This window comes from Macrobrachium rosenbergii, chromosome 23 (assembly GCF_040412425.1).
Source record: "Macrobrachium rosenbergii isolate ZJJX-2024 chromosome 23, ASM4041242v1, whole genome shotgun sequence".
NCBI lineage: Eukaryota > Metazoa > Arthropoda > Malacostraca > Decapoda > Palaemonidae > Macrobrachium > Macrobrachium rosenbergii.
In genome coordinates, this window is record NC_089763.1 from 49872981 (window position 1) to 49899478 (window position 26498).

Here is a 26498-nt window from a genome sequence, read left to right on the forward strand (position 1 = left end):
AAACAGCTGATACCAGTCAGTGAGAATCCTAGAATGTCCAGCCAATCCTGGTCGAAGAAATTTATCCAAACCTTTTAAATAAATGTACCTGGATGATATTTATGATTTCCTGACATTTTCCATAATTGGTTAAAATCACAAACTTGACAAAAGTTCAGTCTTAGCCGAGTAAAACCTGTGAAATCAGTACAAACTAAAATTATTCAATGAAAGTCAGAGCAATGTAAGGTACAGAGTTAAACAAGCCGAACTGACTCAAGTGAATTTTATTAAGAAATTGTACAGAATTCAGTATTGTACAAAAGGCAATGCATTTTGACGGAGTTCTGACGTTCCTGATGCAGAAATGGCAATGTTTAAATTTAAGAGTTTTGTTGTGACAAGGATAGGTTATTTCTTGGTAATAATTTCATACCAGAAAAAAATATAATGTGAATCTGGGATTTGTTGTTACCTCCATTAAAATTTTTATTTTCATTTTCAATCTATGAATAAAAAAAAAACTCTTCAAATTTTACACCGCATAAACATATAGCTAAATTTTCATAACAAAGAGATGCTTTTCAAGAAAGACTAAAACTATTTCAGTAAACATGAGCATGCCTAAAGGGCGTAGAGGCGCATAAATTTTGCTCACATTACGACGCTTAACTTGAAACCTTGAAGTCAAGTTATGCTGAGAGAAAGGGAAAATTTCAAATTTAATGAAGACTCTAATGAACCAACTCGTCAAAATGCATCTAAATACTACTTAAAACAAAAAGAAACATTGTAAGAAAATCAAGGACTCGAGACAAAGACATAAACAGAATAATCATGGATCTAGTTTCATTTATTGATTGCTTAAAATATATTACGATAATTTTACATTTTTGACCACAAAATCACTGACGCACTTTATAAAAAGGTTCTGAAACGTACACATTCTACTGCTCTTCCTCTCAGGTCCAAATATCTGACGACTTTAAAGACATGCACTGTACAAGTATGCAAGAAAATTCAGTGACGTCATTCAAGTTTCCCGTTGGAGCTGTGGTGTTGCGCGACAAGACAAAGTATAATGATCCCAATTGTACGTTCATAACGCATTCCCATACAAAGTTTCATCGAGTACGCTGATTGTATTAAAAACGATAACTAATGTGCAATATGTATTATTACTAATGTGCAGTATGTATGTATTATTAATGTGCAATATGTATTATTACTTCTAGATAGCTTAGAAACAATAGGAGCTTAGGTTAGCCTCGTTCAAGTAAACGCCTAGATCAAACTAACCTTGCTATACTATCCAGAAGACAACTTGTGCTTTTAATGACTCCTTTTATAGAGCATAATGCAAACCTAATGTCCACATAATGTTTTCAAATGCCTGAGAAGAAAGCAGTTAATATCTACACCCAAACTAAACGCGTTGCAAGACATACGAGTTTATCTTAAGCTAATTATTTAAATGCATATGAAAATCTTAAGAAAACATTCAATTTTCATTGAGCAACTGGGGACGATTAATATTAACCAATCTTTCTTTGTAATTTTTTTTAAAGGACAAAATAGACAGCATTTTTTCTCATGATCATGATGGTATTTTCTTAAGAATTTCATTTGCTAACACGCATAAAAGAATGAGTTGATATGAAAAAGTATACTTTGTTAGGTACTCCTATGACATGGATAATTATAACATTTTTCCTCAGCCAATTACCCCAAGGGCAGATTCTGGCGGATCTAGTCTACGGCAATTACAAAATTACGTGGGGACAAAAAGTTACCGGTAAAGTAAAGACGCCAACGAAAACAAATGCCAGGTAGCCTTAGGGATCGTTTGATTGTAGCTTCTAGCCGTCTTTTCACAGGTAGACAAAACCCAGACAGTTACAAATATGTAACAAAATAGTTTTCATTTCAAAAGGCCCTATTTTGTCAGCCTTACGAGCGCTGGCTTTCTTAACTCTGAAACAATTTTGCTGAAGAGACCGAGTCCCGTTAAACACACAAGCATTCCCTCACGGTATTTGCAAAGGCTTCGATGTTAAACTTGCGTAATGGTTCCGTCTGAGTTGGCGGCTTCTCTCATCGGTTTCCTCACATCGTCGGATTCTGGAGAGCTGTCTCGGTCGTTTCTAAGTACAAATGAAGATAATTGCGTTTAATATCACGGAAAATATCTTCGTCAGTTTACGAAATTTATCATTCGAAATTTTTTATCACTTACCCAAGTTATTTACCATTTTCTCGTCTGGTTTTTTGCTCATAACAAAGCAGAAAAATTAGGCTTTCACGATGAAGTCATAAAAAGTTCTGACTTATAGGAACCCATGTAAATATAAAAATAAAACATGTATTCCATCAATATCTATACGAGTTTCCCTACCTATATTAACCTCAACCAAGGTCAAAGTGTAAATTCCTCTGTCCGTCTGTTCATTAGAATGATCATGGGGAAACTTGTGGATGGATCTTTATGGTCTGATTGTTGAAGGTTTCATTGTTCATAGAACAGGTGATTAAAGTTTAATACTGATCCAAGACTAGTTCTGAATTTACACATTTCCAGCGCACTGTTTATTGTTATCATAACTTCATATTTCAAGAAAATTGTAGTTTCAGGCTATTTGTGCGAGACGAGTGATAGATTATTGGGTAAACATTCTAATTGCTTCATTATAGTCCATTCGTGCAAGAAAGCACAAATGATACAAAACATTGGGTAACTATTTCAACAATAATGGAAGAGGTATATAATCTCCCATTGCCCTTACTTGTTTATGCAAGCAGTTATATATGCATGGTATTAATGAGCGTGCATTCTTTTGTTTATGCGCACACAGTCTCACTTGGGCAACTATAATCTGTTCTTTGACTTTTGGCCTTCAGAAGTCAAGCATGGCAAAAAATTTATCGGAAAATTACCATTACCATTAGTCAATAGGAAAAAGACACCGAAAAATATGCTGTAGGTTATGATGCCTTTGATGATCAATCTGAACTGGACCTCTAACTTTTAAGGGTCAAACATGATAAACACAATTATTGGGTAATTACTGTTACAATTCAAAAGTATAAAAAGGATATCACGGATTTGCAGTTGGTTGTAAAACGCTGACCTCCGAAATATGGCACCGAATTGTCCTTTAAAGTTCATACTTTATACTTAACTATAAAGACATTGCCATTAACACTCACTAATGTGTCAATGATACCACACTTGTAGGTGGCTATGAAGCATGAAGCATGTAAACCGCCCAAAATCTATGATCTTGACTTTAGACTATTAGCAATTATCCAGTTTCTCCCAAATCATATCCATTTCGAGAGAATGTTTTAACAGGTTTCGTTAACATCTGATTGTATGTTTTTACATGATCCTACTAACGACCAGACAAACAGACAGAAAGACAATTAAACCAAAACTGACTCAGTTATTGCAAATGCCTGTGATATCTCACACTGAGCCAAAAGCAATCTCAGCAGAAGTGACAAGATTTTGTGCGAAATGCTTTCAAGGATGAACAAACAAGTACTGTTCTTTACCTTCAATCTGACGTGTCAAATTTATTCAGGTTTTATGATGTGAAGTTATTCTAAGTAACGTTGTCATAATTGATTGCTAGCTGCAATATCTAAATACCAGAGTTGATAGAGATTTAAAACTAAAAAATGTATGTTAGTAAGAAATTCTTTCTGTGTTGAGTTTGACGCTGCTAAACTGGCAAAAATTTTTTCCTGTCCGATGGCCGTGTAATTTGTTGTTTTGCTGTAACTGATAAACATACGCACACAAATATATATATATATATATATATATATATATATATATATATATATATATATATATATATATATATATATATATATATATATATATATATATATATATATATATATATATATATATATATATATATATATATATATATTTGTGTGTGCATGTTTAGCAGTTAAAGTATAACAATAAATTACACGGTCACCGAACAGGAAAAAATTTTTAAAATTCACCTCACCGACAAACGAAGCTTTAAAATGCATGTGTTTATACAACATTCTTTCTGCTCAGAATAACTTTTTCTTTCATTTCCCAAAATATTTGCATCAACTCGTGTTACACCCTGTATCTATCTATCTATCTATCTATATATATATATAAATACATAAATACATATATATATTAGTTCATGCTCTGTTTACTCCACTGGTCATGAAATTAAGACAAGGTCAATTTAACAGAAAAAATATTTCCACTAGAAAGAAATCAGCACAGGGTGAGAAAAAAGTGCAAAGTGAAAAGAGTGAATAACTTACTTGGTGCGACCCAGCCAAGCGTTGACTCTCATGCTTCCAGCCCGTCTCTTGCGGGAAAGCGCCGAGTCCAGATACTGGGCGCGTTCTTTGTGCTTGTTCCTCACATAGGACGAGTAGCACAGCATAGCAATGAGGATAGGAAGCAGCACGGCCAGAACGGTGCCAGCTGTGATGCCTGCTTGCATGCCCAGGTACTCGGTTTCAGCTGAGAACATGAAGGTATTGGTAATTTGGGCGGATTGTTTTAAATTCTAAAATTTCAGAAAATTTAATTTGTTACCAAGTTTACAATATTTTCATCGAACCTATTGTGCTGTTGCAAAATCACACGTCTTGTAGGTTGCAAACATGTACAAGATATATACAGTACACTCGCACTGATGTATTACACTCACATTATTATTACTGTTCCTTTACGTAAAGAGGAACAGTAATAATAATGTGAAGCACTTAACAACTATACAATATAAGGAAGTGGTTCGAGAAATGAAAAAAGCAGTAAAAGAGATAGATAAGGGAAAGTCCAATGTAGTTGTCAGATTTTCCCTTATCTATCTCTTTTGCCGCTTTTTTCATTTCTCGAAGTACTTAACTATGCAATTTAAGGATGTGGACTTCCTCTTTACGTAAAGGAATAATAATAACAATATGAATGTAATACATCAGTGCGAGTATATGTATCTTGTACATACTTTTGACAATCGAATAACTTACTTTTTGATCTTGAAATTCAAAGTGTAAATGATGAAACATTACTCAGGACAATTCAGTGACTCCTCGAATATCTCTCTCTCTCTCTCTCTCTCTCTCTCTCTCTCTCTCTCTCTCTCTCTCTCTCTCTCTCTCTCTCTCAAATACTCGGTCTTACGCTCTCTTAACTAAGAAATGGTTTAAACTTGATTTTATGCAGTAAATGTCTACTGCAATCGCCATACTAACTAGGGTCTTTTTTTCACATTAAGGAAAATCAAAAGAAAATCTGGGCTAAAGTTAACAGAGTAAAGAGCCCATAAGAGTCCATGCGCACAGTACAGTACATTCTCTATGCGTCTCTTACAAGAGAGGCACTTTGGACATAGTCATGTTGACTAACTGGATTATAAAAGGTAACTGCTGGCTATAGACCTGTGAATTTTTAAAAACGTGATCGGTGTAATTATGAAAATAATGACTTATACTTTACGATGGATTTTCAGAAAGGTAGTTATGGCTCATATAGTTTAATACGCTAAAAGGAAATGATCACTGGTCATGAATTTTTCTTGACAGTTTTATAACGTTGTTAAAATGAATCGTAATATTTAAAAAGACCACAATAATTAATAATTACTGTTCGTAATAGATAAAGTAGACTGTTTGAAACCATACCAGTTGGCTTTCACAAAAAAATTAGTGGTGAATTTTACGAAGCGCATAGTATTATCAATGGTACTGATTATGCTCAGAATGCCTGGTGATCCCTTGAAGAGTAATTGTCGTTTCGCTTGGTCAGTTTATGTAAGAAAAACCTTGTCCCACTTTATGTCTTACGGCTGTGAATTATTGCTTACTCGCCTTTCTTTGCTTATAAAAGTGAGTGAAGGCGCTCCTCTCCTTCCTTATGTTACATGAAATAAATTTATGTTTACGATCATACTGACTTGGGTTGTATTGTTTTACGACCATTTAATCGGAATATTTGAATGATCAAAGGTCATTATCTTATGAAGCGCGTTTGTTAAGTAATTACAGATCCTGTTCTGAAAAGGAAATTGCATCCTGACAAGGTCAGTATAGGTCATATTATTTAATACTTACTGGAATCATAAATATTTAGTATGGCTCCTTCAGGCTCGTAAACATCTCACGGTATCATCATCATTAATTCCTTCAATAACAGATTAAGAACATTACAAATATACGATTTACTTAATTACGTTTATTACATGACTACGACTACGATTCTCTTTACAGATTTTTCAGTTCTACGAGTAAAATCATTTAGTCCCGGTAACCTGGCTTCTGAGGCATTATGGCTTTAATATAATGCTCTGCAGATTAATTCCAGATTATATGAGTGGGACTACGTTTTTCTTTTAGAAAATCAGGTTATGACCGTAATATCACGTTCTTGTCTAATAAAAGCAGTCTGAAGGCATGGTCATATCCCAAGGCGCAACAAACGGAGTAAAATCTAATCAGTGGAGTTCAAAGATATTCTTTAACCCTCTCAAAGCAAAGATCTTTTGGTTAACTGTTTACATTATTTATTTGTTAAGGTTGTTATTTTGATTTCCAAGCCCTCGTGGGAGTTTCGAGACGTATGTTAAAAACTAAAGGTCATTTTTGAGTTAAAGATACATTATGGATTTAGAACGCGAAATTTACGCTCGATAATACGTATCTTTTGTTGAAAAAAACAAGTTTCAAACAAATCTTTCAAAAGCAAACAATGAAAAACAAAATTTTGATAGTATAGTCATATAAGGACATACAAGCAAACATTATTTTGGATTCCGTTAAATTCAAGAAATAGGTTTGGCTCAAACTGCAATCATTGTTCACAACTGACGAAGAAGCGTCAAATGCATTTCACAATGCTTTGATACAGTGCAAAGATTTCTAATAGAAACGGACTGTCAAGGGAATGGAAGTGCGTTTCTAGTTTATCATCAGTCCTTTCTGGAGGCGGCTAAAGAAATTTGAAATCATTTCTGATGCAAATTTAGACTGCGTGCCACAATTTCATCTGCTTTTGTGAAAAACAAAAATTATTCTTACCTTTTTCAAATGTCCTTGAAACGAAAATTTTCTAGAGATAACAACTTCTGTTGCAAACAGAAGATTATCATTTTATGCAAGAAAATAAAACATAAGTCCTTTCTTAAGAAAATTATTAAAAATAAACTCAGTGTTCATTTCCTGGGATTATTTATAATTACAAAGTTGAAAAAAAAATACAGATCATGAATAATGAATTTCATACAGGGAAATCAAACGAAAGGCTGGCTTAGACTAAAGAAAAATATCTTCATTTAATGGCTAAGGCAACGAATACATCGTTTAAAACCATACTAGTTTATCGTACAAAACGAAAACACAGAAGGGCAAGAGAATCCCATAAACTATTAATGCACATGAATAAACATGGTTTTTTAAATCTGCATCGAGTTTGATCACACTTGGAAACCTTATCAAATTTTATCTTAGGTTCATGTAAGCGATAGTAGTGGTTGACCTTTATCCATCTGTTGTGAAACGAATTGAAGTTTGCTTGCATCACTCTTTCACGATACAAAATGTACCAAGAGGCCGTCAGGGGAAACTAGAGCTCTTTTATAACAGAAGAGGTGAGGACAGATCACTTCATGCAAAGCGGAATTTTTTTTTTTTAGTCGTTTTCTCCTCTTTTATTTTAACCATTGTTACTGACTTAACAGCTTTACTTACATGTGGGTTAAATATCTTTTCCTACTTTTTTCATTATCTTTTTTCATTATCAAAGACTTTATATAAACTCTTACAACAATTATTATAAGATTTATTAGAGTTTTACATATCCGTTCCCATAGATTTGATAAAGAGACAAACACTTTACAAAAGTAAGCTCAACAAGGAAAACTAACATTTAAATCACGCCTTAATGTTATGAAAAACACCATCCAGGAAATTACTAACTGTTTTCTTATTTACAGCAGCTTTGGGTTAGAAAAATTCAAGGATAAGAAAAATGTTTAAACAGTAAATAACAGCACTTTCCGAGAAAAGGTCAAAAAACTCAAAGGCGACTGGGAAAGAAAATTTTTTAGTCTGTTACTATCAACTTTTGGCATTACTAAAATATTCTCATTTTTATTACCGTCCAGGTGTGCAACTTATCACAAAAGGAAACAGCTACTTTTTAATCCAACATTACTGTAGCTTTAAAAATGCCAGGGTTCACCATTAATTCAGGTTTTCTAAGAAGTGTAATTCTATTTCATAGAAAACTGGAGAACTGAGTATTGACGGGTGACTCCTCTATTCCGTCTTGATAAGAAACTTTGGGCAAAAGTCAGGACAGCTCTAACTGTTGCTCACTGGTTGACACTATGCAAATGCATTTAAAATTTATGAAGTAGCATAAAAATTAAAATTTGAGAAAATCCATTTAAAATTTAGGAAGCAGCATAACAAGTAAAAGTTGTGAGAATCACAATTTTTTATTTATCATTATCCACTTTTTAAAGCTGTTTAAGTCTTCTAGATTATCACCCCTAGACTGGCGACATAGTTGATGAAAGGTAAAGGCCTCGCATTAATTTTTTAAAGAGCATTTTGTATTTATAAACAAGAAAAGTAAAAATAAATTTTTCTTATTCTCATATATATATCGTGTTTCTTCAAAGGTAAAAAAAAAAACGTTCTTCATCAGCTACCTCTTATGCAATTGCATTTTTCTGTGCTGATTATAATGATCTAAAGACAAACGAACACGTAAATGCAGTTCATAAATTGCGTATGAAGGCTCTGAAATAGAATTAATAAAAGGAGCACAGAACTGAAATACTGTTTGTCATTTATACAACGTGAAGTTGGTCTATGTTGAGTTACCATTGTAAGCTGATATAGCACCTACGCTAAGAACAGCTTTGTTTGCTGGTGAAATTCATTTGCCAAGTGTGCAGCTACCCACGGTGGTAAATGGCTGAACCTTCATCAATCTTTTACGGTTAACCTGATTCTTTTATCCCTGGAGGCTCAAAGCATAACAGTTCGTTTTGAGTGTCTATGCCAACAGAAACAAAAGGCAGAAACACAAGTATTTTTTTAAAGGTAAGGAAGGAACTTGGGTAGCGACGGCCGTACTTTGCGTAGGTGTTGTGAGAGGAGCCCAACTAGTAACGGCCTGACGCAACGGAATTCTTCTTCGAGAGGAATTCAAAAACTGTTAAGGTGCTTTGGCGTCTCCTTTGGCATACCTAAGCACAAAAACCATTTAATTTTCTGTTCCTGCTGATCAGGGTAAGTTACGCTTTAATTGGATTTTGTCAGAGTTTTCAAAGTTTCCGGGGAATGGCCGTGAGGACGAGGACGCAGAGGGAGAAAAGGAGAGAGAAAAAGAAGGAGCGAGTATTTTAAAGGGATAGTGTGCAGCAAGAGGTCACACCTACTCCGTTCCCTGCCTACTCACCTTCTTTATGCAATATTCTCTCCACAATACGAGATTTGAAAAACTTAATTTTTTCTCCACACAGCTGAACTGCTGTGAGTCTTCAGTTGCATGTAATTCAAAAGAAAAACGAAGCAGTATTTTACACAATGGCCCAACATAATTGTGTTATCCTTGAATTATTATTATTATTATTATTATTATTATTATTTATTATTATTATTATTATTATTATTATTATTATTATTATTATTATTATTATTATTATTATTATTATTATTTATATTGTTGTTGTTGTTGTCTCTTCCTCAGTCACTTTCGCCAAATTCTAAGCCAAACTTGCTCGTTTGAAAATTGACTATTTCAAGTTTATCCAAAAGACAGTACCTAAGAAATACTGCATTTCTTATTAATGAACTAAAATTAGACTAGATACATTTTAATTCTAATCTTATATAATGATAGTACTGAAAAATGTTCATAGGGAGTCTGTTTTTCTTTTCGCCTTTTTTTTATTAGACCGCAGACTGTTTGCTAACTGAAGGCTGCTCAATATCCCAAAGGACATTTTGGAAAACTACAGGTTTGTCATCCACCGGTTCGTTGGTGTAGTATTCCCCATCAAAATTCTGGGGCGACCTGCCCGGGTCCACTCGTGCCTTTCTGACTTTTTTCCCATTCTGGAAGCTATGTCTTCCCGAGTCGCTGGACGGGTAGGTCAAAGACCCATCGTCGCTTGCACTGGGGCTGTCTGAGTGCCCTAAACGAAGCTCATTAGCCCTAGGAGGAACAGGCGGAGGGTTTTCCCAAGCAAGGTGTGTAGTCTCTACCGAATCCTTGTGCGATGGGGTGGTGGACGAGAGGTCCTTTGGTGATGGGGTACGGGAGCGGGTCTGGACGAAGGAGAACCGTTGTTTGCCGGAGTTCCGGACCGCTGAACGCTGCGAGTCGAGGTACTCTTTCTTTTTGCCCCGTTGGTACGAGGTGAAACACAGTATGGCGATCAGAATGGGAATGAGAACGGCCAGAACTGTCCCTGCAGTGATACCCTGCTGCATCGTCATGTACTCTGTCTCAGCTGCATTGGGAGGGAGAGAGAGGTTTCATGTTTACGGCTCTTCCAGAATATTTGTGGCCTCATCCGCGCCCGCACCTTTTCCCCTCTCGCCCACACCACCAGTCGCAGAGGTGATTTTGACTTTTGGCCTATCCAACTGAAAGGATTAATTTGACGGAAGAATGCATGTGCATGTTGTTGTTTTCTGTGCAAGAATGTTCCAAGAGAAACTGAGATCAAATTCCAGGCGTCAGGTAAAATAAAAGATTTGACTAGTCATTGTTGATTTTTGAGTGCCCGGTGCTGTTCCACTTTTGCAAGCACGCGACGAGGAAGAGTAGGGTCATGAGAAAAAGGTTTGGGCGTGGAAGAGAAATCATTCATTGGAACCTACTTATTTCAGAGGCAGCAAATCATCAGAGTCCCAGAAAAGCGAAGCAAATTATTCCAAGCTTTCAAAAACACAGACATAAACAAAGCAGCCATTCAGTTACAATAAAATTGAAAGGAAATTTAACCTTTTTCTCATTTTTCAAATGGAATCGGTTATCAATAAACTTTATTCCACAAAATGAACTGAAATAATAGAATGAAATTAAAAAGGAGACTAAGACCTCTGTGCATTAAATAAATTTCTCAGACGAAAAATAACCGTCGGTGAGGTGATTTCCATTTCAGATCATTCAAACAAAACGAAACCTGCCAAAGGGCAATCGAGGATCAAAGGAACGTAAATAAAATATTTTAGTCTAGATACTTTTGAAATTATCGTGATCTTTGCTAGGGACTGGAAAATAAACTAAGACAAATAACTAATCTTATTTCTTCATTTTATGGTATTTGCCAACTTTGCATTTAAATTCTCTCTCTCTCTCTCTCTCTCTCTCTCTCTCTCTCTCTCTCTCTCTCTCTCTCTCTCTCTCTCTCTCTCTCTTGTGGGGGAATGGATTAAGATTATCACCTTTCAAAAAGTAACGAAATGAGGCATCTAATTTAGAAACATTAGACATACTGAAATAATCGAGAATATTCTGTCATTTCGTTGACTTCGAATCCAAAACTAACCCCGTGAAGAAAGAAACGTTAAATCAACTTTAGATATGCCACAAAAATCCCAACAATCATAAACGAAACAAAGTTTTAGTATTTGACTTGACAAACTCTTGTATATACTTACTGACACAAAGAGCTTCTCCGTTCTCGGGCCAGTTCCAATCTCCGGACGCGTAGCACCACCTCCTCTGTTCCCCGAGAAGGACATAGCCGGGGTCGCAGTCGAACTTGACCTCAGCACCGCTCAAGAAGTTGAAGGTCGACTTCCTGCCGTGGGGAGGCGTTGGAAGGGCACCGCAAGAAATCACTGCGGAATAGGACTTAGGTTAGGTTTCGCAAACAAAAAGGATTTTTGAAAGACATTACTGATTATGTGTTGTGGCATTGCTAACATCCATTATATAACTAGCTTAAGAATCCTTCCACTCTCTCTATGCAACTACCAGGTGGGAATATTTGGTTTTCAATGGTCTCTATGTTCGTTTGCACTGCCCCCTTAGCTTATACATTGTGATTTTCTACCAGTATGTATCATTACCCTGAAAATGCCTCAGATATAAAGGTGAAACCGGTCATGATTTAACCCCTAGGTTTCAGTTTACCTGGTGGCACCTCTGCACACTCACACACACACAATATATATATATAATATATATATATATATATATATATATATATATATATATATATATATATATATATATATATATATATATATATATATATATATATATATATATATATATATATATATATATATATATATATATATATATATATATATATATATATATACATATATATTATATATAAATATATATATATATATTATATATATAATGCATATATGTATAAATATGTATTATATACGTTAAGATTTATATTGAAAATATGTACATATACTGTACATATATCATTAATGTGTCGGTGTATGCATGCTTATAACTTCAAATGGAAAAATATACCAAAATATACCAATGTAATCTTATAATATTGATTATCCCGATCTTTGCAGAAGGTTTAATAATTCATTTTCTAAGGTCGGAGAAGGGGACAGGCCAAAAAAAAAAAGCTCAAGAGAAGCTCATTGGCTTTAGTAAATTTTACAAGTCAGTTAATAAGTAAGTTACTCCACTTCCCCAGATCAGATTCTCTCTGTAAATCAGACTTTCCACTTGTGTTGAAAGTCAGCTCAACATTTTAAAGGTCGTTTAATCTGCCTGAACACAATGGTGAAATCATTTTTAAAATATTCAGTCAACAATAAACTAAATCATTCCTTGTGAATTAGTTATTAATATCCTAATATTTGTTTTTACAGATAAATCATGTCATATATTAAAGATTTCACTTCTGTTAATACGGTAATGTGCTTAAATCGGTTGTTTTTCTTACTAAAGCCATTCCCTCCTCATAAACCAGAAGCTATATTTTTTTAAGTTATTTATTCATCCTTCTTTTTTTTATTTTTTGTTTTATGCTGTTTTGGTGACATGCAACCTCACTTCTACAACAGTTCATGTCTGTCCAAACGATAATTACTTCAGTTCAGTAACTAAGGCCAATTCTACACGTTGGTTCATCGGTTGGATGTCATCTTTTCTACTTCCATAGATCAGATCTCTCGGTCCTTACAGGTCAGTAAACCTTATTATTAGTACTATCACTATTCAGAAGAAGAACCCTATTCAGATGGAACAAGCCCAAAAAGGCCACTGATTTGAAATTCAAGCTTCCATACCTCGTATGAGACCTTGAGACTTGATGTTGACGAACTGATCCTGATAATACTTGGTCATGACGGCGAAGTCCCTCCTGAGAGTCACCACGAAGTCGAAGTAACATTGGTAAGAGTCGCCACAGACCGTGTTGATCTCCGATATTGGTGTTGTGCTGTTTCAAAGGAAGACAGATGAGATTAAGAGAAGTAGCATTGCTGTTGTCATGGAGGAAGATTCAATTACGTATGCGCATTCGGTAAGTACTGGGAATAATGTTGATTTTGGTAAGTATGGGTGCGTTTAGACAGCAGTAAAAAATGCCATAAACACACGTCAGTAACTTATCGCATAAACAATCACAAATGAGTTGTAGGCTTCATTTAAGGGTCTTTGCTGCATCCCTCCGATCCATAGCTTCAGCCCCTTTCATTCCTTTTCCTGTACCTCCGTTCATATTCTCTTTCTTCAATCTTACTTGCCGCCCTCTCCTAACATTTGTTTCATAGTGCAACTGCGATGTTTTCCTCCTGTTAAGCCTTTAAAACCTTTTTAATCTCTATTCCCTTTCAATGCTGAATGACCTCATAGGTCCCAGCACTTGGCCTTTAACCTAAATTTCATGTTCCAATCCATTATTATCCGTGCTGACCAAAGATTCATTCTCCACTTACGGTTGCTGGGTTGTTTTCAACCTGTTTTCTTATGTATAAGCGGAAAGTTAACAACGTATGTTTATCAAATGTTTTACTGCAGTGTGGATGCACCCACAGGAACTTTCAATTGTGTACTTACGCGTTCTCAGAGAGTATGGGCATGTTTTCGAACTCGGGAACAAAGTCTTTGTCGTAATAGTAGTTACTGGACCTCCAGTTCTCGTGCTTGAAGAGCGATTTGCCCTTGAACGGCTGGTCTTTGTCTTCCAAAACCCCTGATTGGCGAAAAGAGAGGATTATTAAAACAATGTAAAGAGTGTCCTTCTTCCAACAATGTAAGCTTAGGACTACGAAGGTATCCCTCATCAAGTATATGCACATAAAGTGCGAATACTGTATCCAAGCATCATTATATAAAAATGCTAAGAAAGCGTTTATACATACACACACACACAATATATATATATATATATATATATATATATATATATATATATATATATATATATATTATATATATATATATAATATGCAGTATATTCATATACATGTGTATATATATATATATATATATATATATATATATATATATATACACATATATATATATATACACACACACACACATATATATATATATATATATATATATATATATATATATATATATATATATATATATATACATATATATATCTGTGTGCACGTGGTACATCTGAATCATCCAAAATAGAAACACGCTGTTACTGAGCTATTCACCTTCATGCTGTTCTCTATATCTATACAGAAAAACAAAAACAGAACAAAAAAAAAAACCTTGACTTACATTCCATTCCCCACTTGTACAGATTTTCGGCGGTCCCTTCCATGGGTGTTTCTATGTAGGTTCCGTCCGGGGTGACGAGGTCGTCCGATTTCAGGAAGGTCCAGTTGCCGAATAACCCTCTCGTGATGTTCTGGCCAGAAAGACAGGTTTTCAATGGAACTCAAATTTCCAATAATATTTTTCATTTTAATTCCGGCTTGCACAATAAGGCATGGTTTTCCACAATGAATTTGACAGTTGCTAAACTCTTTAATGCCTAGAGTTACAACCACTTCATATCAAAATAAGCTGCTTGGAGAAGGAAACATTTTGCAGTATCTATATTATGCACTCAAGCCTTTAAAAAGATCAATAATTTTTTTTTAATTCTAAGTCATAATCAGGAATGGTTTTTCACAATGAAATTTAACAGTTACTAAACTCTTAAATACTCGATTGTAACAACTTACTGACCCAATAAGCTGTTTCGACATGAAAGATTTGTCTAGTGTATATATATATATAATATGTACTCAAAGCTTGGAAAAGGGCAACGTTTTGCTCTTAGGCAGAAGCGTCAGGCATTTTCTACAGCTACCTTTAGCCAGATATGTACTTCATTCTATGAAGCTAAGAACTAATATCTCAAAGAAATAATGAAATATTTTGATAAGTTTCACTATTTTGATAGGTGTCTCTTTCAATAGCTACCGTAGCACTCCGGTTGTTATTCCAGATACGCTCTAATAGCTAGGGAATAGCAAATCATTCCGAGGTATAATCTGGCCGAGAGGAAACAGGAAACCCGACTGACGGCAATATCTGTTATAAATGTTCTTTACTGACAACATGCACGCACAATTTGCTGATACACTTGACAGAATGTTAATACTGAGAGAGGGGGCATTTAAATTTTAATAAACGTTCCTAGCAGTGATGTCCTCTTAAATAGTAGATCCTCTGCAGTATCAACTGATATAATCTTATAAGAAAACTTCTTTTATTTCTGCATGGACATCTGTATTCCACAGTGTCATGATCTCGTGATAGAATAAAAGTACTTGAGTACTCATGGCTTAATCATTGTTAAGAGAAGAGCCAAAAAGACCAAAATTTCTCATTATAACCAAAGCTGTGAAAGAGCTCCATACATGTTCACGAAACTGTTCGGACGTGCATATAAAGCAGACACACAACAACATGAAACCAATACGTGTAAGTTGCACGTAAACACATTAAAGCAAAATTTACCTACAAATGAAATGACACTAAGTGCATTTAAAAATTAAAAACACTTTACTCGTAAAAAAATTGCCGTTTAAAGCTTAAAATGGAAGACAGACCTAACAAAAACTATAGAGACAAGTTTTATCAAGCAGTCAAAGAAAGAAAAAAAAGCTCCAGTTCGAAGGGATCTGGCGACTTGGGATCATTTTCTTCTTGTCAACAAGAGTGTGCGAAATGCCTCTCAGCCAGGAACTCCGTGGCCAAATATCTCAAGAGCTGACAGAGAATAGATTGGGTCTCTCTCTCTCTCTCTCTCTCTCTCTCTCTCTCTCTCTCTCTCTCTCATACACACACACAAACACCCACATACACATACGCACATAAAATTCCACTCTCGCTCTCTCATATACAAAGCCTTTCTCTCTCTCTCTCTCTCTCTCTCTCTCTCTCTCTCTCTCTCTCTCTCTCACACACACACACACACACACACACACACACATATTCACTTACGAATACGCTGAAATCCTCTCTCTCTCTCTCTCTCTCTCTCTCCCCTCATACATGCAAAAACCCACGAGGTGGAATATACCCTTTAAGATAGTGTTACTTTACCTTGCCATTATTTATGCAGTACCAGTATATAAAAGTCACTGTTTGACCAGCATTTTTTTGTTTATGTACTCGCCTGATCAATAATTCATTCTTTTGTCTGTGTTTTCATTCATAAATTTCTCTGCTTACTAAATTTACTATAACGTTGGTACAACTCACGAAGTAGCAAAATCAGGATGAGGTTAGTCTAAGTTTCATGAGTAATTAAAACCGAATTCTCACATCTTTAATTTGCAATTTTAATTCCTTACTTCTTTGACCAGAAGAGTAACGGACTTGCTCGTATTTATTTCAAAGTGACTGGTGATATTTCACAAAAAAAAAAAAAAATGTTCGATACATCTATAAACAAATTTTAACGAAATCTGTAGGTTTTCATTTTTTCCTCGAGCGATGCCATCACCAATATTTCCCATTACCTAAAATGAGTATAACACACTTCATTTGTCCTTGACATTTCATTAAAGAGCTTTTTTTTAATCTTCTCTGACTTCTTTGTGTGTGTGTGTGTGAATGTGTCTGTTAGCGATTGCATGTAAGTGTCAGTACACGTGTAAGTGTGTTCTTCTGTGGCATGTGTGCTTGCCTGTCTAAGGATTATTTAGTGTAATGAAAGAATTTTGAACTTAATGTTTTAGAATTTGATTGTTATAGCATTGTGTTTCCATACACAAATTTAATCTGAAACTGGGAGTCAACAACAATTATAGTAAATCCGAAATATAAAGTCTGAATTCCATCAGCATGGAAATGTAACAGAAAATTCACAAGGTATCTAAATTAAAAATTAATATCCACATGATATGAAGTGAATAATTAGAATCTGAAATATGATAAAACATTTTGAAGATTTCCAAGCGTTCAGAGTTGATGTCAAGAATTGAAGCTGGTGAAATTTTAGTTGTAGCAGAAATTCGATGAAGTCGATGATGCCATAGGAGTTTCAAATAATACAGTCGTTCGCCCTTTTGTTTTTCTGAAGTTTGAAATTACAGAAAGGAAAAACATTTTTCAAACATTTCCAGGAAACTCTCTCCGATGAACATTTAGTTCATGCCGAAGATAACGACACAGGTAGACAGGGAGACAGACAGACAAACAGACAACATTAGTTTCTATAGAAGTACACCTTGCCGACATATCTCAAGCAATATAATAATTACTTGTTGTATTCAACGTTTCCAAACTTCACATCATATATTAATTGTTTTTATTGTGCTTGATATCTGGCTTGTGGGTTTTATTGGGCTATTAATAGTCATGCATTTCACTTTAAAAAGAAAGACTTGTCAGTCTTGTATCCATATCAGGAAAAGACTAAAAGCGACATTTATTCTCAGTAAAGACTGTATAACCTGTTCGTGTCTGGATTAGCTGGGAATTTTTGCCTGCAGCATAAATCACTTATTTGTCCTCCATATCATAAGGAGAATTGTGAGACCAAATATATTTTCTTCAACATCACCGTTCTAGAAGTATTAAGAGTGTGCCTAAGGATGGAAATACGAATGTTTTGAAAATTCCAAAGAAATACCTTGTTTTACTGTGGATGGAAACTTAGTCACAATGGGCTTGTAGAGAATCATTCTAATTGAGTTAAACGGTTCCTAGAAGTCCAGAAACATTAGGAGATTCACGCCCAGAAAAGATAAGAAACACTGCCAAGCTTAGGCAAAGGAAAAAAAAAAAAAAAAGTGTACCCAGACAGAGACAGTGAAATAAAAACAAAAGAAGCAAATAGTCCCTTTATTAGAGCCCCCATCAATTTTGTCTTCCTGGAGATTCTTATGAGTCTAATAAAGAAGGAGCGTTCATCAGCCAAAAGCGGTTACTTACTGCAAACGAGAGAGGTAAGTAAACCCTCCCTCCGAGGAAACCTTTGTTCTCCATCACTTCTACGCCAGCGCCGGAGGAAAACATGACGATCACGTGACTCTGGTTGAGAATGTTGCTGGGGGTGTACACGACGCATTCTGAAAATGCATTTAGGTAGAGTAAGCAAGGTTCTGTCGATAGTCACGCCAACGCTTTTTCTAGAATGACTTCATTTAAGTTACTAAGGTTATCCAAATTGGATCATTTCTGGCTTATTCTATTTCAGTGGTTGCTGACATTAATGAAGTTATTCTCATTTCAGAAAAAAGGAAGATGTAATCGCAAATTTTGTATCATACATTTTGTATTAACATCGTCCCAAAATATCTCTATTCTTTCTTTTTTTACCTACAAAAGCGGCAGTCTTTAGGACATGCTAATCTCTCTCTCTCTCTCTCTCTCTCTCTCTCTCTCTCTCTCTCTCTCTCTCTCTCTCTGTTTATTTCACTTCGAGAGCTCTCTCCCCAGTGTTTCCGCACCAAAAAATATTTCATTACACACTTGATGGTTTATTACTTTTCAGAAAATCAGTTTCACCTTCTTTTCTTGAGTACTGTATTTTTCCGTGTGTTGGTTTTATCAATATACATCAAGCATGGAATCACATACCAAGTTTTCTCTTACATTTTCTAATTTCCTCCTCATCCGAACGAAAGTCTTACCTCTGAACTGCTGGATCTTCTGCGAATATCTGTCGAAATAGACTCGTTCACCATCCACGATGACATCCAAGTGGTACCTCCAAATGGCATCAGAGGGTCGCCTTCTGATCTCGACGACTGAAGAAACATTGTCACGGGCTGTTGGTTGGAGAGAAAGCAATTTTAGAGGTCATCCTCCTTCGAGAGAAATTTAAACATTTCGGGACTTAGATTAATATTTGTGTACCCAGATCGTCAAACACGGCGGTTATATGAGAGTGGGAAGAGTGGGAATTCCAGACCCAAGGGACGATATATATCGTCCCAAATCTTACACAACATTCATTCTTTTAACTTATGCAGTAGGGGAAGAAGCTGACCCGGGACTGAACGGCAATAATTCTAAAATTGGAGTGTGATACCAAAGTCCATCAGTGTGTACATTGAAACATATCATGCCAGGATACACGTTGCTATTTCATCATACACAGAAAATTTTTCCAGGGCAGCTAAAACCAAAAAAAATCGGTTTGGCTGCTTACCCAGATTCAGGAATCCAAGTAGGTGGCTTTGTTGTTTACCTGGTTTCAGGATTCCTTTTATGTATTACATTCCCAGATTCTGGGTGTTTAGTATCTGTTGTGCATTCCTGAATGCATTTTTCTGTTGTGGCTTCTAAATTACATGAGCTATCGAAAAAATTCAAAATAAATTTTTTCAAAGTACAATAATCTACTACTTTTAGACTATGTGTTTTGATTTGTGATTTGTCTTGAAATCATCAAGATAAAGAAAACCTCCGTAGATTGAAAACTGTATACTTTTGATAAATAAATTTATGAATAATATCCTCAGAGAGATCATGAATAAACGTTAGCATACACGGAAGACAGCCCTAAAACGAAACAAATTAAGCAGGATGAAATTATAGCAACCGAGTAAGGAACAGTCCATTGTAATTTTTCGAAGGAACTGAAATACAACCAGAACAAATTGGTTGCTGAACAAGCAAAATAGTAAAACTTTCCAGCTATAGGGTCAGGGAGAATGAGTTTGCTTTAAATGCATACCTTTAGTATATGACCAGCTATACTATATGCTATATATATATATATATATATATATATATATATATATATATATATATATATATATATATATATATATATATATATATATATATATATATATATATATATATATATATATATATATATATATATATATATATATATATGTATATATGTATGTATATATATATATATATATATATATATATATATATATATATATATATATATATATATATATATATATATATATATATATATATATATATATATATATATAAATACCGGGAAGTCTAGCAAAATAGGTATACATCCGGACATCTAGCTTACCCCTGGCTAAGTTCTACATTCCTGGAATCCAAGAATGTAAAGCAGATAGAGGACAGTTCGAGCATTCGGCCTTTTGGCAGGAATATAGCACTGAACTAACACCCACAGTCCAGGAATCAAATCACAAATAGACCGTCGGAACCGTGTAATCGGTAATATATCATATACTATGCATCCAGCGATACACGATAAATTCTATATGCCTGAAATTCCGAACATCTAGCGTACACCTGGCTATGTTCTACATAGCCAGAATCCAGGAATGTATCACAGACACTAACACCTGAATCCAGAATTAAACCACAAATAGAAAGTCGGAATAAATGTAGCGGAGATAGTCGGCTAAATTCCATAAACCTGGTATCCGGGAACATTGCACAGATACTAGATACCCGGAATCCAGGTATGAAGCATCAGCCAAAAAGGACACGTAACATCATATACGAATGCACGCATATCATCTCTCTCTCTCTCTCTCTCTCTCTCTCTCTCTCTCTCTCTCTCTCTCTCTCTCTCTCTCTCAAGTTTGGACTCTCTTGGAAAAGCTTTAGTCTCAGAAATTGGAGATGACCGAAATTTCAAGTCTGACCTGCAATGGCTGTCAGCATCGATCCCTTTGCTTCTCCCAAATAGTTCTTGTCTATCTGCTCGAAGCGTCCTTGGACGTCGAGCACATGCCTGATGGAGTCTACCCTGACGAGGACGTACTCTCCCTTGCCGTTGAACGTGTAGGCCAGGTCGTCGAAGGTGTAGATGTGGGGGTCGCCGAACACGGCAGCTGAGCATCGAGAAGACAGTAAGATCATCAAGGTACGAATATGGGGAGACGTTCAGGAGAAGTCCAGAGAAAGGAATGAACTTACAGTGTGGAAATGAAGACAAATATTCTGAAGTATAAAAGAAGTAAGTTGTCGTTTCTTAAATGGGAGTAAGAAACACAGTTTAATGACTGATTTAAAATTGTTTAGAGAAAATGCAAGAATTTTGCAAGAAATTTATTTGCAGAAATGAAGGGAAAGAATGCACTTTGCCAAAATACTGGGTAATATTTCAGAAATGAATGGAGTAATAACCAATTTAACAAGTATGAACAAAATAACCAAGAATAACCTTATTCATTCACTCGCTTGTGTACCAAGAAATAAAATCATTAAAAATGCAGCTATAGAAGGAAATTTGTATAAAAATGTAAATATGGATGGTGAGAATTCGATTGAGAAAAAAAAGTGTTAAATGTTATGAATGTATTGTTTATAAAGAAAGGGACATAAACAGTTTATAAGTTAGAAGAAACAAAATATATAAATTTGTAAGTAGATTGGTGTACAATACATGTGTCTAATCTGCCTGAAAATAGAAAGGTAAAAGTATGATCAGATAATTTGTATATTAAGTAAATTTATATAATACGTGCGTGTATGTATGTGTTTACTTTCCTAGGATGCAGAGACTGTACAGATCATCTAGTTGCTTAGATGAAAATCACGTTTTCGCCCATAAGGTTTTCAATATATGGGATGATTCATTTTCAGAACTGAACAAATTGTGGTCTAGAATTTTGGAATTCCAATTATGTAACAAGGAATCTCAGATAGCTCCCAAAGTATTTAAAAGTCTAATCTAGCAAAGTGATTTAGAAAAATAAGACACTGATTTTGCCGTTATTGTTAGACATGTAAAGTAATTACTAACCATCTGCACTGACTCGCATCAAAATAAACTCATGATTATAAAGACCTGCGTTAAGTCCACGTATAGAAAGCTTACCTGCCGAAGGTGGCGTGTATCCCACGCAGTTCTGGGAAGCCCTTCGTTCGAACCTGAAGGTGACGCAACCAGGAGCTTGTTCCCCTTGCCACTTGCAACATGTATAGAACGGGATGACGTCATGGTACCAGTGAGACAAACTTGGAACCTGTTCGCAGAAGGACAGGCGCGGTTATGCAGGATGATGACAAGAAGAAGAAGAAGAAGAAGAAGAAGAAGAAGAAGAAGAAGAAGAAGAAGAAGAAGAAGAAGAAGAAGAAGAGATGGGGAGAAGAAGGTGGAAATACGGGAGAGCAGTTGGAAAAATTGAAATAATTGGGGAGGGTAGGGGAGGGGAGGAAGACGAAGAGAAACTAATATTGCAGTGGTTTAAAATAAAAACATAAGAAAGAAATAGAAAAGAAATCAAGAAACAGAAGAAAAGATTAAAGGAGTGGGAAAGTGAAGCAAGAGAGCAAGCACTTGAACTAATCAGTGAATTAAGAAGAAACGGAACGGAAATTAAATAATTACGAAAATTAGAGAAGATTTCCAGTTCAAATAACTCTACGGTTAGGGCTTTTAACATCTCTTGCGGCGGTATTAAATACATACAGAAACGCTGAGAATTAAGCCCTGAGAATTATATATATTTTGGAAGAATAAGGCTTTACAGATTAATTTCCAAGATGCGAAAATGCTGTTGGTATTTTCTCAATACTTTTGTGTGAGAGAGAGAGAGAAAGAGAGAGAGAGAGAGAGAGATTCACAGTATTGAGAACTATATGAATTATCTAGTTACATACGGCACGTAAAGAAATTAATGCAAATTAAGGTTCCCATATCAAAAGCAAATGTTATCTAAAAATACCGATATCATATTCAGTAGTTTAAAGGACTAAAGGTTGTTCACGAATGGCAGAGGCAAGGGACATGACATTACCCTATATATATGCATGTGTAATCATCGCCTGAGGCACCTCCCCACCCAAGCTAAGACCCGGGGGAACCAGGGGGAGGTTGCTGATGACTCAACAGGTTGCCCCGTGCTCAGTGAACTCTACTCAGGCAGATCTTTTGATTATATTTCTTAATTCTGGTGAATATTCATGAAGCTTGTGCTTCTTAGATTTTTATGTCGACGTAGTATCTTTGTAGATGAGCACAAGCTTAGTAATACTGTAAGTGCCTGCTCCAAAGAGTGGCATATTTGCAGACTGCAGTAACTACAGGCCGATCTCTGTTCTCCCTGTGCTCTCCAAAGCTTGAATCTAAAGGATTGTTAGCTGATAGTCGATATGCATACAGGAAGCAGTTAGGTACCTGCGATGCTCTTTTAGACTTGACATGCCATTTGCAAGGGAACCTTGATAAGGGTTTTGAGTGCACAGTAATAGGCTAGGAGTATTAGCTTTAACCTGGACATCGCTGGTAACAAGCTGATTTTTGCAGCATAGGTGCAGAATTATGTGTAGAATCACATACTAAAAGTCCCCAGGAATCCCCCTTGTGCAACCTTAGAAATTCAAGATGGCGTCCAAAATGGCCGTCATTTTCCAATTTTTAGCATAACTTAGCTTGTAGGCAACATACAAACAAAAATTTGGTGTCTATTGCTATATTTTTAAGTAGAAGGAATCTAAAACAATATATAACTACAAGATCAACAACTTATAATTAATATAAAGCAAGATGGCGGCCAAAATTGATGATTTTTTTTTCAATTTAAGCATATCTTTGCTTCATGACGAGGTACAAAAAAATATATTTTTTTTTTTTTGGTATCTAAACGTGTTTACTGCAGCAATCAAATAAAATTATATTTCTAGAAGATCAGAAAATTTCACACAACTAAAAGCAAGATGGTGTCCAAAGTGGCACCAAAGATAGGCACAAGTTTTCATATCATATTATCCAGAATTTTAACAAAACTGACCAAACATTTTGGGGTTGAAGAAGACAATTAATTTGATTATAATGGGGTTCAAAGTTTGTCAATTTATATAATATGCATAATTCTGCTTATTATATAAGCTGACAAACTCTGATCCCATAATAATAAAGTTAACAATTATACAATATTTTAATATTCTAGTGATGTTTCATCAAGAGTTGGTGCCTTCTCTTCCTCTTCATCACTGATATTAAGAGGTGGAGCAGTGTTATTGCATGAATGGCCGTTGCACTTGCTGCACATTGCTGTGCAAAATAGGCCTAGCTTCTTGCAGCTGCATATCATGTTACTGCATCCCCTGGCTTACATCCACAAGAAACCATTGTAAGAAGGTTTTCAGGGGCAACTGGAATGTCCATTTCTAGTGGAACAAGTGTTCCATCTTGAAATCTCCATCCCCATTCTGTTGGATTTAGACTGTTGCCCATCCACTCCTGTACTGCAAGATATGTGCGATAGAGTGGTGCTTTGCTGCAGCACTTGTTGGTGGTAAACTGGCCAAGTTGAACTCTGAACTTAAGGAACTTCGAGCAATAGCTCTCTTGTAAGATACATGACAGTACTCGTTGAGAGAACTATAATTACTGGCACCATAGAGTTGCAGAATAAAGTCTTCACCAGCTTGCTTCACTTCATCATGAGTGCATCCACTCTTCATAAATGTAACGAGAGAGCCGTGTTCATTTTTCTTTTGTACCATCTTGAAAGCTTTTGACTTTCCCTGACGATAAATTGCTGACACCGTATCACAACCTGTCACTGCATGCAGAGGCATTAAATAATTTTTGGTTCCTCCTATGGCATGCTGAATTTCCCGTATGCTGAAAACAGTTATAGGATTGCTGCGACATAACATGTACATATCTGCAGAACTGCTTGCTTGAGCAACTAACATGACAAGCAAATCAGTATCTGTACCAACAACGGTAACTGAAGTCAGTTCAGTGTCTGCTACAGCTAGGGCTGTTGTAACAATTAACCTGTCTGCATCAGCATCTGCTTGTTTTACTAGTACACCGGCTGCCAGCATCTTTTCACTAAGCATTTGAATGAGCCTTTTTTGTTGTTGCTGTTGGCCAGGAATGCAGTTTGACTGGTGGTTGTGGGCATAGTTTCCTCAAAAATTATATCACTAGAAATGCACTTTTGGGCTCTCCGTGTCTGTTCAGCAACCTTTGTGGAGGTCACATTGCCATATCCATCAAAAACCACTGTAGATTGAGCTCCATAATGTCTGAGGACATAAGAGATGTAAGTCTGGCAGACACTTGCATATGTAGATGGTTGTGGCCAAACAACTGACTGAAGCAGATGACCACCATCCAAGACAAAGAGTCCATTCTCTGGCAAATTAGCATTCTCACTAAATGATTTTAGGACATCACCCAGGGCCTTCTTAGTTGGCTTGCATTATACCATCTTTAAAGAGGGAAGGTGGTTGAGGAGCAAGTTCATAGGATAAGAAAGTTTCCATTTCTGAGCTGTTATTCAGGATGCATGTTATCCGATTAAATAATTGAGTTGGATTAACATCAACCTGCTGTCCCCTGATTTTAACTGTCCTATCCTTTGCACCAATTGGAGTCACCTTGTCATTGCGGTGTAGAATGATATTTGTAAACTTCTTCCTGACATTTCAGATGCTGCCTTACAACCAACATCTACAGCACTATCACAATTCACAGATGTATCAGCGACAATTCCTGTGGCCACAGACACTAAAATGATCTGGATTGTATCCAGTAAAAGGTGGATGAGCTTGCAGCCATCCTATAAAGATATGGAGATCCTTGTTATCTCTTGTGATACTACTTTGGCGAAGGTCTTTATGTTGTTCTGATGTACCAGTATGAATACCTGTGAACTGTTCCAGTGCATCACATATAGGAGCACAGAGAGGAAGTGCATGCACCCACTTTGTCAAAGTACTGTCTGTGATGCCTCGGCCGTGAGTCATTCCTCCAGAGCATTTCAGTGATTTCATTAAGAACTGCTCAATTGTTTGATCAGAGAAGTTGCCGCCCCAAAAAGAATCACAACGACGTATAGTGAAGTAACCTTTCTCCGTAAATAGTCGGTATTCTTCATCTGGTATGGTTTCGTCTAGTCTTTCCATTTGTTGCAAGTACAACCGAGCAGATTTGGCATAATTAAGATGCCCTGCTGCATGGAAGTGGGGAATCATTTCCCTCACACAATCGAGATGCATTTTCCAGTTTCCTGTCCTTTCTGCTCTGATAAAATGCTGCAGAAGAGCCACTTGCCGAATATATTGCACCCAAAGTTTTCCTGTTCTGCTTTGGCTGGCTGCCTGGTCCAAT

General features: G+C 35.8%; 1 protein-coding gene across 2 annotated transcripts in view; it reads right to left on the minus strand.

Annotated features, from left to right (window-relative positions):
- Positions 1 to 250: 250 nt before the first annotated feature.
- Positions 251 to 26498, minus strand: part of mesh (sushi domain containing 2 mesh) — a 76036-nt gene continuing 49788 nt past the window's right edge. Inside the window, exons 14-23 of one of the 2 annotated variants that reach the window (XM_067125927.1) lie at positions 22245 to 22392; positions 21067 to 21255; positions 19099 to 19236; positions 18398 to 18534; positions 14744 to 14873; positions 14057 to 14192; positions 13285 to 13436; positions 11668 to 11850; positions 4303 to 4507; positions 251 to 2123 (exon numbers count right to left, since the gene is read on the minus strand). In XM_067125927.1, the coding sequence (XP_066982028.1) occupies positions 2033 to 2123; positions 4303 to 4507; positions 11668 to 11850; positions 13285 to 13436; positions 14057 to 14192; positions 14744 to 14873; positions 18398 to 18534; positions 19099 to 19236; positions 21067 to 21255; positions 22245 to 22392 (1509 nt within the window). In that variant the 3' untranslated portion in view covers positions 251 to 2032. Of the gene's footprint in view, positions 2124 to 4302; positions 4508 to 9856; positions 10512 to 11667; positions 11851 to 13284; positions 13437 to 14056; positions 14193 to 14743; positions 14874 to 18397; positions 18535 to 19098; positions 19237 to 21066; positions 21256 to 22244; positions 22393 to 26498 lie in introns of those variants that run through there. The other variant, XM_067125926.1, reaches the window with a different exon arrangement.